At 37.9% G+C, this 14,171-nt stretch overlaps 1 protein-coding gene across 8 annotated transcripts in view; it reads left to right on the forward strand.

Moving 5' to 3' along the window:
* Positions 1 to 14,171, forward strand: part of SAP130 (Sin3A associated protein 130) — a 77,528-nt gene that overhangs the window by 55,096 nt on the left and 8,261 nt on the right. For 7 of the 8 annotated variants that reach the window (XM_079130436.1, XM_079130437.1, XM_079130439.1 and 4 more), the window contains 2 exons: positions 8,432 to 8,790; positions 13,923 to 14,171. In XM_079130436.1, coding sequence (XP_078986562.1) covers positions 8,432 to 8,790; positions 13,923 to 14,171 — 608 coding nt within the window. The remainder of the gene's footprint in view (positions 1 to 8,431; positions 8,791 to 13,922) is intronic. The other variant, XM_079130435.1, reaches the window with a different exon arrangement.

Here is a 14,171-nt window from a genome sequence, read left to right on the forward strand (position 1 = left end):
AAGTTACCCATTTTGTAACACTTTGTTTTGCCAGCTTTCTCAAACTAATACAGTCTCTGACTCAGGTGGTGAAATAAACCTTTTCAGATTGAATCACAAACAAAAGAAAATATAAAAAGAAGTTGACTATATCAGTGCCGTAATGAAAATGCCCTAATGAAGACCATACATATTAGTATCATTGAGCTGCTACTAAAATAGTAGTCAGAGGAAAATTCATAGCCTTAAATTACTTATGTCAGCCTGGCGCAGTGATGTGTGCCTGTAATCCTAGTATCTCAGGAGGCTGAGACAGGAGGAACGGGAGTTTAAAGCCACCCTCAGCATTGGCAAAGTGCTAAGCAACTCCGTGAGACCCTGTCTAAATAAAATACAAAACAGAAATAAAGAACTGGGGATGTGGCTCAGTGGTCGAGTACCCCTGAGTTCAATCCCCAGTACCCCAAAAAAATCCCCAAGTGCTTAATGGTAGACCACTTGCCTGCCACAAGTGAGGCACTGGGTTCCATCCTCAGCACCACATAAAAATAAATAAATAAATAAAGGTCTTGTTTCCATCTAGAACTTAAAAAAAAAATTAAAAATATGTCAATGAAAACATTGAAAATTCTTAACCTACAATGATAGAAAACAAAAACGAAAAAAGAAGGAAATAATATATGTAAAGGCAGAAATCAGTGATTTAGAAAACAGACTAGCTAGCACTAACCAAGAAAAAAAAAAAAAAAAAAAAAAAAAAAAGCACGAGTCAAATAAGAAATGTAGCTCAGTGATAGAGTTCTTGCCTGGCATGCTCAAGGTCCTGAGTTTGATTCCCAGCACTGGAAAAAGAAAAGAAGAAAGAACCAGGGGAATTAACCAGAGAAGCTGAAAATAAAAAACCCTCAAAAGACAAATCAAGCTGGGGGAGGAGGCACACGCCTGTAATCCCAGCTCAGGAAGCTGAGACAGCCTCAGCAATGGCAAGGCACTAAGCAACTCAGTGAGACCAGTCTCTAAATAAAATACAAAATAGGGCTGGGGACATGGCTCAGTGGTTGTGTGCCCCTGAAGTCAATCCCCAGTACCCAAAAAAAGATCCCTGTAAATAGTAAAATAAGAAAATGAGTGAATTTATTTATAATCTTATTTACAACCTCTAAATCTAGAAGTTGTATTTTAAAAGGAGGTATTAAGAAATTTGACTCAGTTTTAAAAATCTTTTTTAACTTATCAAGAAAAACTTAAGGGCTGCAAATGTAGCTTAGTGATAGAGTACTTGCCTAGCATGCTGCTCAAGGTCCTGGGTTCAATCCCCAGGACAAAAAAAAAAAAAAAAAAATTCATAAGCAAAGCAGAAGACAAATTAGGGAGAACTATTTATAAATAACTACTAGAAGTGAAGAATAAGTCCTGCAAAATGGACCAGAGGTTGTAAGTTTATAGACGATCTTTAACATGTGGAATGATGCTTGGCTTCTTTATATGAAGAGCAAATTTAAAATATTTTGAGATACCATGGTGTATATATATTGCCAAAACTCCAGGAGTTTGATCCACTTTGTTGAAAAAACTGTGGAACATGCAAAATGTTAATTAAAACCCTTATGAAAATGCAGCTTAGCAAACTTAGAGGCTTTATCCTCTGGGAATTTGCTGTTCAGTTATATGAGCACACACAAAGGGTCAAGGTTCAGGTTGCTGAGAACTAATGCTCCCTAATTGGAGGACTCCATGAGGAAATCATTTGGTTTGTCATTCCTCTGAACCAGTGCAGCTTTCCTGAGCAGGTATCAACAGTACTCAGACAACATCACCATCCCTACCCTTCCCCTCATTGCTGTGCTGTTCCCCAGGTCCTGAGGTCGCTAGCTAGTGTGTTTCCCTTTTCCCTTCAGCAGCTTGTTAAACATTGCACTCAAGATTTTTGGCTATATTAAGTACTAGAAAAGAGTATGTCTGCTTCATCTTCCCAACCTAATAACAGAACTCCTTTCCTCCCTCTTAAATGACGGAAGGACTTGAAGAATTTTAAATGGGAACCTATTATTCCTTAAAGTGTTACTCTGTAGTCTTGTATATTTTGTTGTTATTCTTTTAAAAACTGATGCTATTTTGAACCCTAACCTTTATATCAGTGTATTTATTTCTTTCTGAAAGTTTTAATGATCTCTCTTCCCAGTGTTTGGAAGTTCCACAGTAAAATTTGAGTTAGTCCTGTGTGTGTGTGTCTCTGCTAGGAACTCCATGACCTTTCGATCTTTGTTGTTGTTTTTTTTTGTTGTTGTTGTTTGTTTTTTTTTTGCGGTGCTGGGGATTGAACCCAGGGACTTGTGCTTAGGAGGCAAGCACTCTACCAACTGAGCTATCTCCCCAGCCCTCGATCTTTGTTTCTTTCATAATTTGTTTCCTACTAATCAATTTCCAACCCCTGTAGTTTTTGAAGGATTGGGGGAAAGTCTTCAGTTTGTCAGAATTTGTCAGATGCACTTCTGGAATGGCTTTATTTAAAAATATTGTCTCCCATTTACCATCTCTTTTTTCTTTTTAGGTGATATTGTCAATTTTTTTCTCAAAGTCTTAAAATCTACACATGTATGGGAAAATACAAAAAAAATTAATTAGCTTGATTTGTTTTAGTATTTGCCACATTTAATCTTTTTTACCTATTTAAATTACAAAATTTCACTTTTATAAATGCTTTCTTCAGCAATTTGGCAGTTAAATTATGAGGTGTCTAAGTGTTTCAAGTTGACCCTTCATGGAATGTATTAAACATGTATGTATATATTAATTTTTCATAAGTCATTCTATTTTCAAATAGTATTTCTGCCACTTTCTTCTTCAACTCTCATTATGTTAAATGTGGATACACTTGGGAGTGTCCTAAATGTCCCCATACTTGGTTAATTTTTCCTCACAATTTTGTTTTTGTTTTTGTTTTTCACAATGAAAATCTTAGCTGACACTATTTTAGTACACCGATCTCGTTTTCCTTCCTTCCTTCCTTTCCCCCCCACCCCAGTACTGGGAATTGAATTCATGGATGCTTTACCCTCATTCCCAGCCCTTTTTATTTTTTATTTTGAGGCAGGATCTCACCAACTTGCCCCAGGCTAGCTTTGAACTGCAGTCTTCCTTCTTGAGCTGCCTCAGTAGCTGGGGTTACTGGCGTACACCAGCACACTCAGTTTCTTGTAGTACTCTGGATTGAACCAAGATCCTTGTGGATGTTAGGCAAGTGCTTTTCTACTAAGCTACATCCCAGTCATTTTTATTTTAAGACAGGGTCCCACTGAGTTTCTGAAGCTGGCCTCAGCCTCCCAAGTAGCTGGATTATAGTTTATGCCATCCCAACAACTTCACTGATTCTCTCTTGTGCCTGTTCAGATATACAGTTGAGCCCCTGTAGTGATCCGCACCCCCCCCCCAACATTTAGTCCTTCAACCCCAGACTTCTATTTGATCCTTTTTATAAATTCTATCTATTGACATTCTCAGTTTGCTAAGATGTCATTTTCGTGTTTTCCTTTAGTTCTTTTAACTTGGTTCTTTGAGTATTTTTAAAACTGCTGATTTAAATTCTTTGTCTAATATCTGTGATTCTTTAGTGATACTCATTGATTGCTTTTCCCCCTCAGTATGAGTTGTAGTTTTTTGTTTCTTTACATATTCTATAATTTTTTTTGAGAACTTGGATGTTTTATACTGTATAGTGTAACAGCTCTAAAAATCAGATTCTCTTCCTAGTGTGTCGTCATTGCTATTTATTGTAGTAGTAGTTTGTTTAGTAACTTTTCTAAACTAATCCTCTATATTCTGTATCTTCATCTTGTATGACCCCTGCATTGTCTCAACAGAAATTTCCTTGAATTGCATAAAACCAGTACATCTCCATGCATTTGCCAAGAGGCCCTATCTTGAGATACCACCCCTTTATTGCCCTGATAGGCAGTTTAATACTCTGCCTTAACCAGGCAGGGCTGTGCAGGCCTATAGTCCCATTTACTTGGGAGATTGATCAGTTGAGCCCACAAGTTTGAAAGCAGCCTTGGTAAAATGGTGAGACACCCCCAACTCAGTAAAACCAAACTAATAAAACTGCCTTCCCCCATTACTTCCTGCTTATACTAGTCTCAAGGTCAGCTAGAGCAGACAAGAAAGCTTAAAGTCTTCTCCATCTGTTCCTGGCCATGTACACAGTCCTACACTTTCATGTTGCTTCCTAGATTGTCAGAAAATATATGTGGATATTTCCTCCCTCAGCTTTTCCTTTTATCCCTCAGTCCACTGTTAAGTCAATCAGTTGCCCTTTCTTTTTTTAAGGGTACTAGGGATTGAACATAGGAAGAGCTCTTAACCACTGAGCCACATCCCCAGCCCTTTTTATTTATTTTGAGACAGAATCTCCCTAAGTTGCTTAGGGTCTTGATAAGTTGTCAAGGCTGGCCTTGAACTTTTGATGGGATTACAGGTATGTACCACCATGTCTGGGCTTTTTTTTTAAATAAATGTCTCTTGGGAGAAAGGTGCTTGCAGTGGATACATTCCAAGTCAGATCAGATACACTTTTGCATGTGGGGTCTTCGAGGTCATAACCAGGCCAGTCCCATAGCAACAGTGTTCTGAAAATGAGAATTTGAAGTAGCTCCAACCTCTTGGAGCTGATTTTCACTGAGTGTGGACTGACTGTGCAAGCCTACTATGAGAGCTAAAAGAATAGAAATAGGGCAAGTTAGGACATCATCCATGGTCTATGGATATAACTCAGTTGGTAGAGTGCTTGCCTCGCATACACAAGGCCCTGAGTTCAATCCCCAGCACCACCAAAAAAAAAAAAAAAAAAAAAAAAACCACCACCATCCAGCTTGCTGTTCCTACAGTAAGTTTTCTTTCTTTTTCTCATCCGTCTGGTTGTACATGACGTGAAGTTACACAGGTAATGTAATCATATATGCACACAGGGTAATAATGTCTTTCCTATCCCCACCCCCCTCCCTTCTGTCCCGTTTGTCTAGTCCAATATCTCTCTTTTCTTACCCCCCCTCCCTTACTGTGAATTAACATCAACATATCAGAGAAAACATTCAGCCTTTCGTTCTTTGGAATTGGCTTAGTTTGCTTAGAATAATATTCTCTAGTTCCATCCATTTACAAGCAAATGCTATAATTTCATTCTTCTTTAGGACTGAGTAATATTCCATTATGTATATATACCATAGTTTCTTTATTCATCTGTTGAAGGGCACCTAGGTTGGTTCCACAGTTCATAGCTATTATGAATTGAGCTGCTATAAACATTTCCCATTTTTAATATATTTATTTTGAAATAATTTAACAAGAGCTGAGCTTGGTGGTCATGCCTGTAATCCCAGTAATTCAAGAGGCTAAAGCAGGAGAAATGCAAGTTCAAGACCAACCTCAGCAATTTAATGACAACTGTCTCAAAATAAAAAGGACTGGGGATATAGCTCAGTGGTAAAGCGTTCCTTGGTTCAATCCTCAAAATACCGCCCCTCCCCCCCCCAAAAAAAATAAACAACCATGAAGATGTTGCAAAAATAACAACTTCCCCATGTACCCTTTACCCAGTGATTGCATCTTACATAATATTGGTACATTTTCAAAATAATTTAACATTGGTTCAATACTATTGACTTAACTACCAGCCTTATTAAGATGTCACCAGTGTTTATATGCGCTAAATTTGTGGGGGGAAGGGAGATATATAGTACTTTGAAATTTTATCACATTCATAAATTTTTTTTTAATTTGCACGCAAATATTTTGTAACATCCATAGATTTGTGTAGCTATTACCATAATATGAATGGAAAACCATTCTATTGCCAATGTAACACTCCCTCATTTGCAAAACACACCCTTTGCCACTAGTTGTTCTCATCTATAATTTATTTTCTCTTTTTCAGAATTTGATATAAATGGAATCATAAGTATTTGTTTGATATACAGTAACCTAATGATATTGTCTCAACCTAGTGTTTTTGAGGTCCACTTAAGCTGTAACATGTATCAGTCATTTATTCTTTTTTGGGTGGCTAGTATTGCATTATTATACGGATGTACCAGAACTTATCCATTTGTTTACTGAAGTATATTGGGGTTGTTTCAATTCGGGGCTTTAGTAATACATTTGATATGAGCATTCATGTACAGTTTTCTTTGTTGACATACATTTTTATTTCTCTAGGATAAAGATCCCAACAGTATAGTTGCTGGGTTGTATGGTACATGTATTTTAGTTTTATAAGAAATTCCCAAACTTCATTCCAAAGTGACTATACTATAGATCTGGTTTCCCACACTCGGTATGTGTTTTTTAAATTTTATTTTAAAATTTTAATAAGCATTCAATAAAGTATCATGGAGGCTTTAATTTGCATTTCTCTAATGGGTAAAGATGGTGTGTTTCTTTTCATGTGCTTATTTGCCACTTGAATATCCCCTTTAGTGTAATATCTGTTCATTATTTATGTCTTTTGCCCATTTTCTAATGGGATTACATGCTTTTCTTAGTGTTCTTTATATATTCTGACTATAATTCCCTTGTTTCAGGTATCTTTAAAACCATCTGAGCCGTTTTTTGAGTGTGCAGTTCAGGACTGTTAAGTATACTTGTATTGTTCTACAGTAGATATCCAGATCTTTTTCATCTTCCCAAACTGAAACTCTGTACCTGTTAAACACTAACTCTCATTCTCTCTCTGCCCCTTGCCCCTGGCATCCACTATTCCACTGTTCATTTCTATTAATTTAACTACTCTAGGAACCTCATATAATTGGAATCATACAGTTTTTAACTTTTTATTTATTCATTCATTCTATACTACTGGGTATGGAACCCAGGGCCTTGGGTGTATAGTTCTACCACTGAACTACATTCCCAGCCCCAGTGTTTGTCTTTTTGTATTATTGGCTTATTTCACTCAAGCATAATATCCTTGAGTTTCATCTTATCAGATAATGTGCATTGCAAATGTTTGCATCCTCTGTGCCTTGTTTTTTGCAACCTCTTTTAAAGTGTCTTTAGCAAAACAAGTTTTTCATTTTGTTGAAACTCACTTTATTTTTTCCTTTATGTCTTGTGCTTTTGGAGTTATGTCTAAAGACTCCTCACCTAATTCTAGGTTTTCTTTTGTATCTTATCTGAAAGTTTTATATTTTTATGTTTTACATTTAGATCCATGATTCATTTTGAGTACATTTTTACATATCATGTGAGGTTTAGGTCTGTGTTCATTTCTTGGCCTATAGCAGCCAGTTGTTTTGGTATTGAACTTGAGGGAATATTGTGCTAGGTTTGATTATCTGAATTTTCAGCAGTAGTAAAGTAGGTAAACTTTTACATCTATTTGGTGAAATATTTTACTACTTAAAAATAATTTTTATGAAGAATTTTAAAATGACATGAATAAATCCTTATTAAATTGAAAAACTAGGATGTGCCTTTATGAACAGTGTTTGTAGCTATTTTAGGTGCCTGAAATATCTCTGGAAAGTTGTAAGGATGGTACCTCTGGATAGAGTGTATGAAGCAAAACTTTCAATTTGTGTTCTTTTGTACCTTTTGGAATTTTGCCACTTCCATGAGTTTCCTCTTTTATAAGAAACTATATAAAAAATCATATACCTTTGGTTTAAACGAAAAAAAAGAAACTCCAAAGACAACATATGTGTTCAGGAATTCTGGGGGAAAATATATTAATAAAAATCAGTAGTCTGTGTACAATGATGTAACTAAGTAATTTCTTTAAAATGTTCTTTATTTTCTAAATTAATTGATTACTGTTTATAAAAACTTGGAAGGGGTGAGGCATACAGGGGATATTTTTAAAACCTAAGCCAGATGTGGTGGCAGACCCCTATAATCCTGGCAACCTGGGGAAGCTAAGACAGGAGGATCACAAGTTTGAGGACTCCTTGGCATCTTATCAGAGCCAAAAGCAACTTAGTGAGACCCTGTCTTAAAAAATTAAAAGGGGTTCTGGGGTTGTGGCTCAGTGGCCTAGCATGTGTGATGAGGCACTGGGTTCGATTCTCAGCAACACATATAAATAAATAAATAAATAAATAAATACTATTTAAAAAAAAAAAATTAAAAGAGCTGGGGATGTAGCTCAGTGGTAAAGCACCCTGGGTTCAATCCCCAGAACCCAAGAAAAGGAACAACAAACCTGAATTCCAGGCTCAGTGATAGTACACATGCTTAGCCTGCCCAGGCCCTGAGTGCAATGCCCAGCTTCATAAATACATACATACATACAAAGTTTCTTTTTTAAAAGTTACCTTAAAGTTGAACTTTTAAAATCAAAGAATAGTTACTTGTGCTGTGTGCTATACAGAAATAATTAGACAAATATCAGTGTCTGAGATGTTGCAGGTTAAGGCAGTTTACTTTTATCTACTATATGTGTTTTTCCTTTGTGTTTCAGTGCCAAACCTAAATCTGAAATCCACGTGTCTATGGCCACTCCAGTCACTGTGTCCATGGAGACAGTATCCAATCAAAATAATGATCAGCCTACCATCGCAGTCCCTCCCACTGCCCAGCAGCCTCCGCCAACCATTCCAACCATGATTGCAGCAGCCAGTCCTCCATCACAGCCAGCTGTCGCCCTTTCAACCATTCCCGGAGCAGTCCCCATCACTCCACCCATCACTACCATTGCAGCTGCACCACCACCAACAGCCACTGTGGGTGGCAGTCTGTCCTCTGTTTTGGGCCCTCCTGTACCTGAGATCAAGGTGAAAGAAGAAGTAGAACCAATGGATATCATGAGGCCAGTTTCTGGTAAGTTTATTCACAGAATTCTCACTTTTGACAATTGCTCCTTTCTCTTTTGTAACTCTCCTCTCTAGAGTTCAATCTCTAGGAAGCCCAACTCCGTGATGCCCTTTTTTGTTTTTTTGTTTTGTTTTGATTTGTTTTTATACTTAGGACCTCAGTATGCAAGCACTCTACCAATAAGCTGTATCCTCAGCCCCATGAAGCTATTTTAATGTTGCATTTCACTGCTGGATGTGATGGTGCATGCCGGTAATCCCAGCAACTTGGAAGTCTGAGGCAGAATTGCAAGTTCAAGACCAGCCTCAGCAATTTAGTGAGGCCCTAAGCAACTTAATGAGACCCTGTTTCAAAATAAAAAATTAGAAAGGGCTGGGGATGTGACTCAGTGGTAAAGTGCTTCTGGGTTCAATTCCCAGTACCAAAAAAAAAAAAAAAAAGTCATATTACATTCATTTTTACTAAATGCAAGAAATTCTTTTTGGGAAAACTTAAGCCATTTTTGTTTCTGTTTTGTAACTAATTTTAATATCTGACCAAAATCATGAAAAGAGATTGATATTTCCCTGTGAATTTCTTCAGTATAACTTACTAGCATTCATTAAGAAAATATTAACATAAAAAAGGGATCAAGATATGGTCAAAGCTAAGTACTGTTTATTTACAATTTATTCCCTGTCAAATTTTGTTGTCTTCTTATGCAATACAGTAAGATATATAGTTTTGAAAATATTCTTTCTTTGGGGGGTGGGGTACTGGGAATTGAACTCAAGGGTACTCGACCACTGAGCCACAGCCACATCCCAAGCCCTATTTTGTATTTTGAGACAAGGTCTCACTGAGTTGTTTAGCGCATCATTTTTGCTGAGGCTGACTTTGAATTCATGATCCTCTTGCCTCAGCCTTCCTAGCCACTGGGATTACAGGCACATACCACCATGCCCAACTTGAAAATATTCTCTGGATAAACTTAAATGTGATTAGTAAAATCTTAAAGCTATTCATTACCCTTTTCCTCTCAACTTTAAACTTCCAGTTTGTGAAAGTCATATCATTTTTATTGTTGTTTTGTTTTGTTTCTTAATAATTGTGGGTCTTGTTTCTTCTGACCATGAAAGTAACATAGTCAGTGTATAAAATTTATGAAATAGAGACAGAGGCAAAGTAGAAATCAAAGATTGTGCTCCATCTTCAGAACACTTGGAATGGAACCATCATTTGACCCACTTATCCCACTCCTTGGTTTATACCCAAAGGACTTAAAATCAGCATACTACAATGACACAGCCTCATCAATGTTTATAGCATTCAGTTCATAATAGCAAAGCTGTGGGACCAACATAGGTGCCCTTCAACAGATGAATAAAGAAAATCTGGTATAGGGCTGCAGTTGTTGCTCAGTAGTAGAGCACTTGCCTACCATGTGCGAGGCACTGGGTTCCATCCTCAGCACCACATAACAAAATAAATAAAATGAAGGCATTGTGTCATTACAACTTAAAAAAGAAAGAAAGAAAGAAAATGTGGTACATATACACAATGGAATATCACTTGGCCATAAAGAAGAATGAAATTATGGTATTTGGCAATAAATGGATGGAACTAGAGACTATCTTGCTAAGTGAAATAAGCCAATCCCAAAAAACCAAAGGCCAAATGTACTCTGTGATATGTGAATGCTAACACACAGTAAGGGAGGAGGGGGTAGAAATTCACTGGATTAGTCAAAGGGGGATGAAGGAGGACAACAGAACTTTCAGTGAAACTCCACGTCATGCCTCAACCTTCCAAGCAACTAGGATTACCATAAGAACGGGATCCTAATTAGGATAAGTTATACCCCATGTATGTATAATATGTCAAAATATATTCTACTGTTACCTATATCTAAAAAGGACAAAGGGAAAAAAAGATTTGTGCTCCAATTACCCAGTACTATCTACCATTTCACAAGGCTTCATTTCTCATGTTGTTTATTCAATAAGAGGTATGGTTATGCTGCCTATAGTTTTTGTTTGCTTGTTTTTTTCAGTTTTTTTCAGTTTTGGTACTGGAGATTGAACCCAGTGACACTCCACCACTAAGCTATATCCCCTAGTCCTTTTTAATTTTTATTTTGAGACAGGGTCTTGTTAAGTTGCTGAGGTGGCCTTGAACTTAGTTCCTCCTGCCTCAGCCTCCCAAGCCACTAGGATTACATGCGTGTGCCACTGCCCCTGGCTATGTCTGTAGGTTTTTAAACCTGCTATTTATTTACTTTTTATTGTAATGTATTTTGCCATAAATATACCCTTCCTTGGGTTTATTTTGCCTTGACAAAACCCTCTTTGGCCTCTGTAGGGACTTCAGCTTTGCCAAGGTCAATGGGAAATTGTTAGAGGGACTTAAAGATTAATGTGAGGCGCTGCTTAGATTTTAAGCAGAACACTCCTGTTGCTATGTAGAGAAAAGACTTTGGGAGCAAGAATGAAATGGGGAGATTTTGGAGAGACTTTTGCACTAACTGCAGGGAGGAGTGCAGAATTAACTAGGGGAGTAGCCACAGAAGTGACATGAGATGGTTGAATTCTGGATATATTTCTATGAGGATTTCTTTAGAGATTGAATGTTGAATATGAGACAGGGTTTGGGACAACCCCAAGGTTTTTAGTCTTAGCAACAGGAAGCTGTGGAGTTGCCCTCAGCTGAAATAGGGAAATCTACAGGAGGACCATATTTTGTATGGAGAAATTAGGAGTTCAGTTTTTAATATGCCAAGTTTAAGGTGTGTGTTAGACATCCAAATGTAGACATCAGGTAGGTAGTGGGATCTATGCGCCTGATATTTGAAATAGAAAGTGAAGTTGCAGATATAATTTAGGTGGTATTAGTGTGTGTATTAATTTTTTTTTAAAGCTATAAGCCATAGTGAGTGGATGAGTCATCTGGAGAACAAATGCCAAGAAAAAGTTTGTAAACTGAACCAAAGATGATTGATTGAGAGCAAGTTCAAGAAAAAATTGGGAGAAAAACATTGTATACAAATAACGTCTGAGGAATTTGTTGTAAAGGGATAGAAAGAAAAAGGGTAGTAACTGATGGGAAATGATGTCAAGACGAATTTCTTGTTTGGGCCTTTTTTTGTTGTGTTGGTTCTGGGATTTGAACCCAGGACTTTGTAAATACTAGGCAAGCACTCTGCCACAGCCAGCTATCCTCTCAGCCCTAAGCTGGTTTCTTTTTTGTTGTTGTTTTATAATGGAACAGTTTTTGTATGTTAATTGGAGTAATCCATCAAGAGAGGAAGAACTGATGATGCAAGAGGAAGCTATGATAATTCCTGGAGCAGGGTCTCAGGAGGTAGGAGGAGGTGGAGTCCAGCGTGTTCCTGAAGGGTTGGTCTTTTTTGGTCTTTTCTAAACGAGGAGAATATATGGTCACAGTGCATGTGGGAAGATATAGTAGTGGATGTTTATGGACATTTCCTTCTGATTGCTTCTTTTTCAGTAAATAGTAGAAGCAAGAGGATCCACTTAGAGTAAAAATAGAGGAAGAGTAGTCAAAGGCTTGAAGGAAGGGAAGATAGAAACTAATCATCCAGGAACGGATTGGACTTAGCAAACACAGTAGAATTGCATTGCTATGTGTCTCTCTAGCTACATTCAGCTGCATAGTTGGGGAATTGGATTTAACCTCTTTTGTGTTTGCTAAGTGAGGACAGTGAAGCAAAAAAAGGGACAATGAAGGAATAGAATGAGTAAAATATAGAATTTAAACCTGGCAATGGAAGAGAGTGGACATGAGAGCTATAAGTGTACAGAAAAGTGGAAGATGAATGGCCAGTAACTTCTCATGGGTTCTAAGGATTGTTGGATGCTGGTTATGAAGGGGACTGACCTGAAAAGAGAGTTTGTACTTGAGTTGAATGCTGGGATAGGCTATCAGGCAGATTGGAATTATTAGTGATGACAGTGTAGGGTGTGGCTATTGGGGGTGGGTAACTGAGGTTAGATGGAGAAAAGTGGTGGGGCAAGTAGGTAGTAGGCTGAAAGTAAGACTTTAGATGAATCTTCAGAGTGATGTTTAAGTCCCTAGATATGTGAGCCCTATAAACTCTAACTAGTTTTACTCCCTCACTTTTATCTGAACACAGGTGTACTAGGATAGGTAACAGTGCAAAATCTGAAGCCATACTGCTTGTTACCTCCCAACTTTGCCACTGGGTACTTATGTGACTGTGTCATATTTTCTCATATTTGAATTCAGGGATGATAATATGCCTATTTATTTAGATTGTTTCTAAGATTATGTGCTAATAGGTTACCTGCTAGGAATTTATATTTAAAGGCCAGAAAAATAGTGGCTTAAACCTGTAAGGTTTACTAGGCTCAGTGGTGCATGCTTGTAATCCTAGCAGCTCAGAAGGCTGAGGCAGGAGGATTGTGAGTTTAAAGCCAGCCTCAGCAATTTAGCAAGGCCCTAAGCAACTCAGTGAGACCCTGTCTCTAAATAAAATACAAAATAGGACTGGGGATGTGGCTTAGTGGTTGAGTGCCCCTGAGTTCAATTCCCTGTACACCCCCGATAAAAAGACATGTAAGGTTTTATCTCCCTTGAGGCTTATACCCTAAGGCAGACAGTCCAGGGATAGTATGTGAACTCCATCCATAGTGATCTAGGCCCTTTCTGCCTTTCACTCAGCAACCCCTAGGATTTAGTATTCATGCATTTGAGTAAAGGTAGCTGCTGAAGCTCCAATCATACATCTGGGTTCTAGGACACAGAAAAAAGACATGGAATAGAAAGTCACATCTTTCTTTCAAAGAAACTTCCTTAAAAGTACTACAGAGTTCCTCTGCCTTTATGTTATCTGACCATACCTACAACAGAGGATAAGAAATACCTTCTTTTAGCTGGGTGGCATTGTGCCTGTGTTAAAGCAAGGGTTCTAGAATGACGGAAGGTTAAAGTGAGGGAATTAAAAGCATCTGACTGACTATGCCTCAGAGTGCTTGGCACAGTGACAAGCCCAGAGAAAAGCTCTAGAAATACTAGCTATCTGTACTGTCTTCTGAATTATTGTTATCGCTGGAAATCAGGTGAAGCTTTCCTTGATATTTGGGTTCTCATAGATATATGTGCTCCATTTCCTCTGACAGCAGTTCCTCCACTGGCTACCAACACTGTGTCTCCATCTCTTTCATTGCTGGCAAACAACCTATCTATGCCTACAAGTGACCTGCCACCTGGTGCCTCCCCAAGAAAAAAGCCTCGAAAACAGCAGCACGTGATCTCAACAGAAGAAGGGGATATGATGGAGACTAACAGCACTGATGATGAAAAGTCCACTGCCAAAAGTCTTCTGGTGAAGGCTGAGAAGCGAAAGTCTCCTCCCAAGGAGTATATTG

Source organism: Sciurus vulgaris (genome assembly GCF_902686455.1).
Source record: "Sciurus vulgaris genome assembly, chromosome: 3".
NCBI lineage: Eukaryota > Metazoa > Chordata > Mammalia > Rodentia > Sciuridae > Sciurus > Sciurus vulgaris.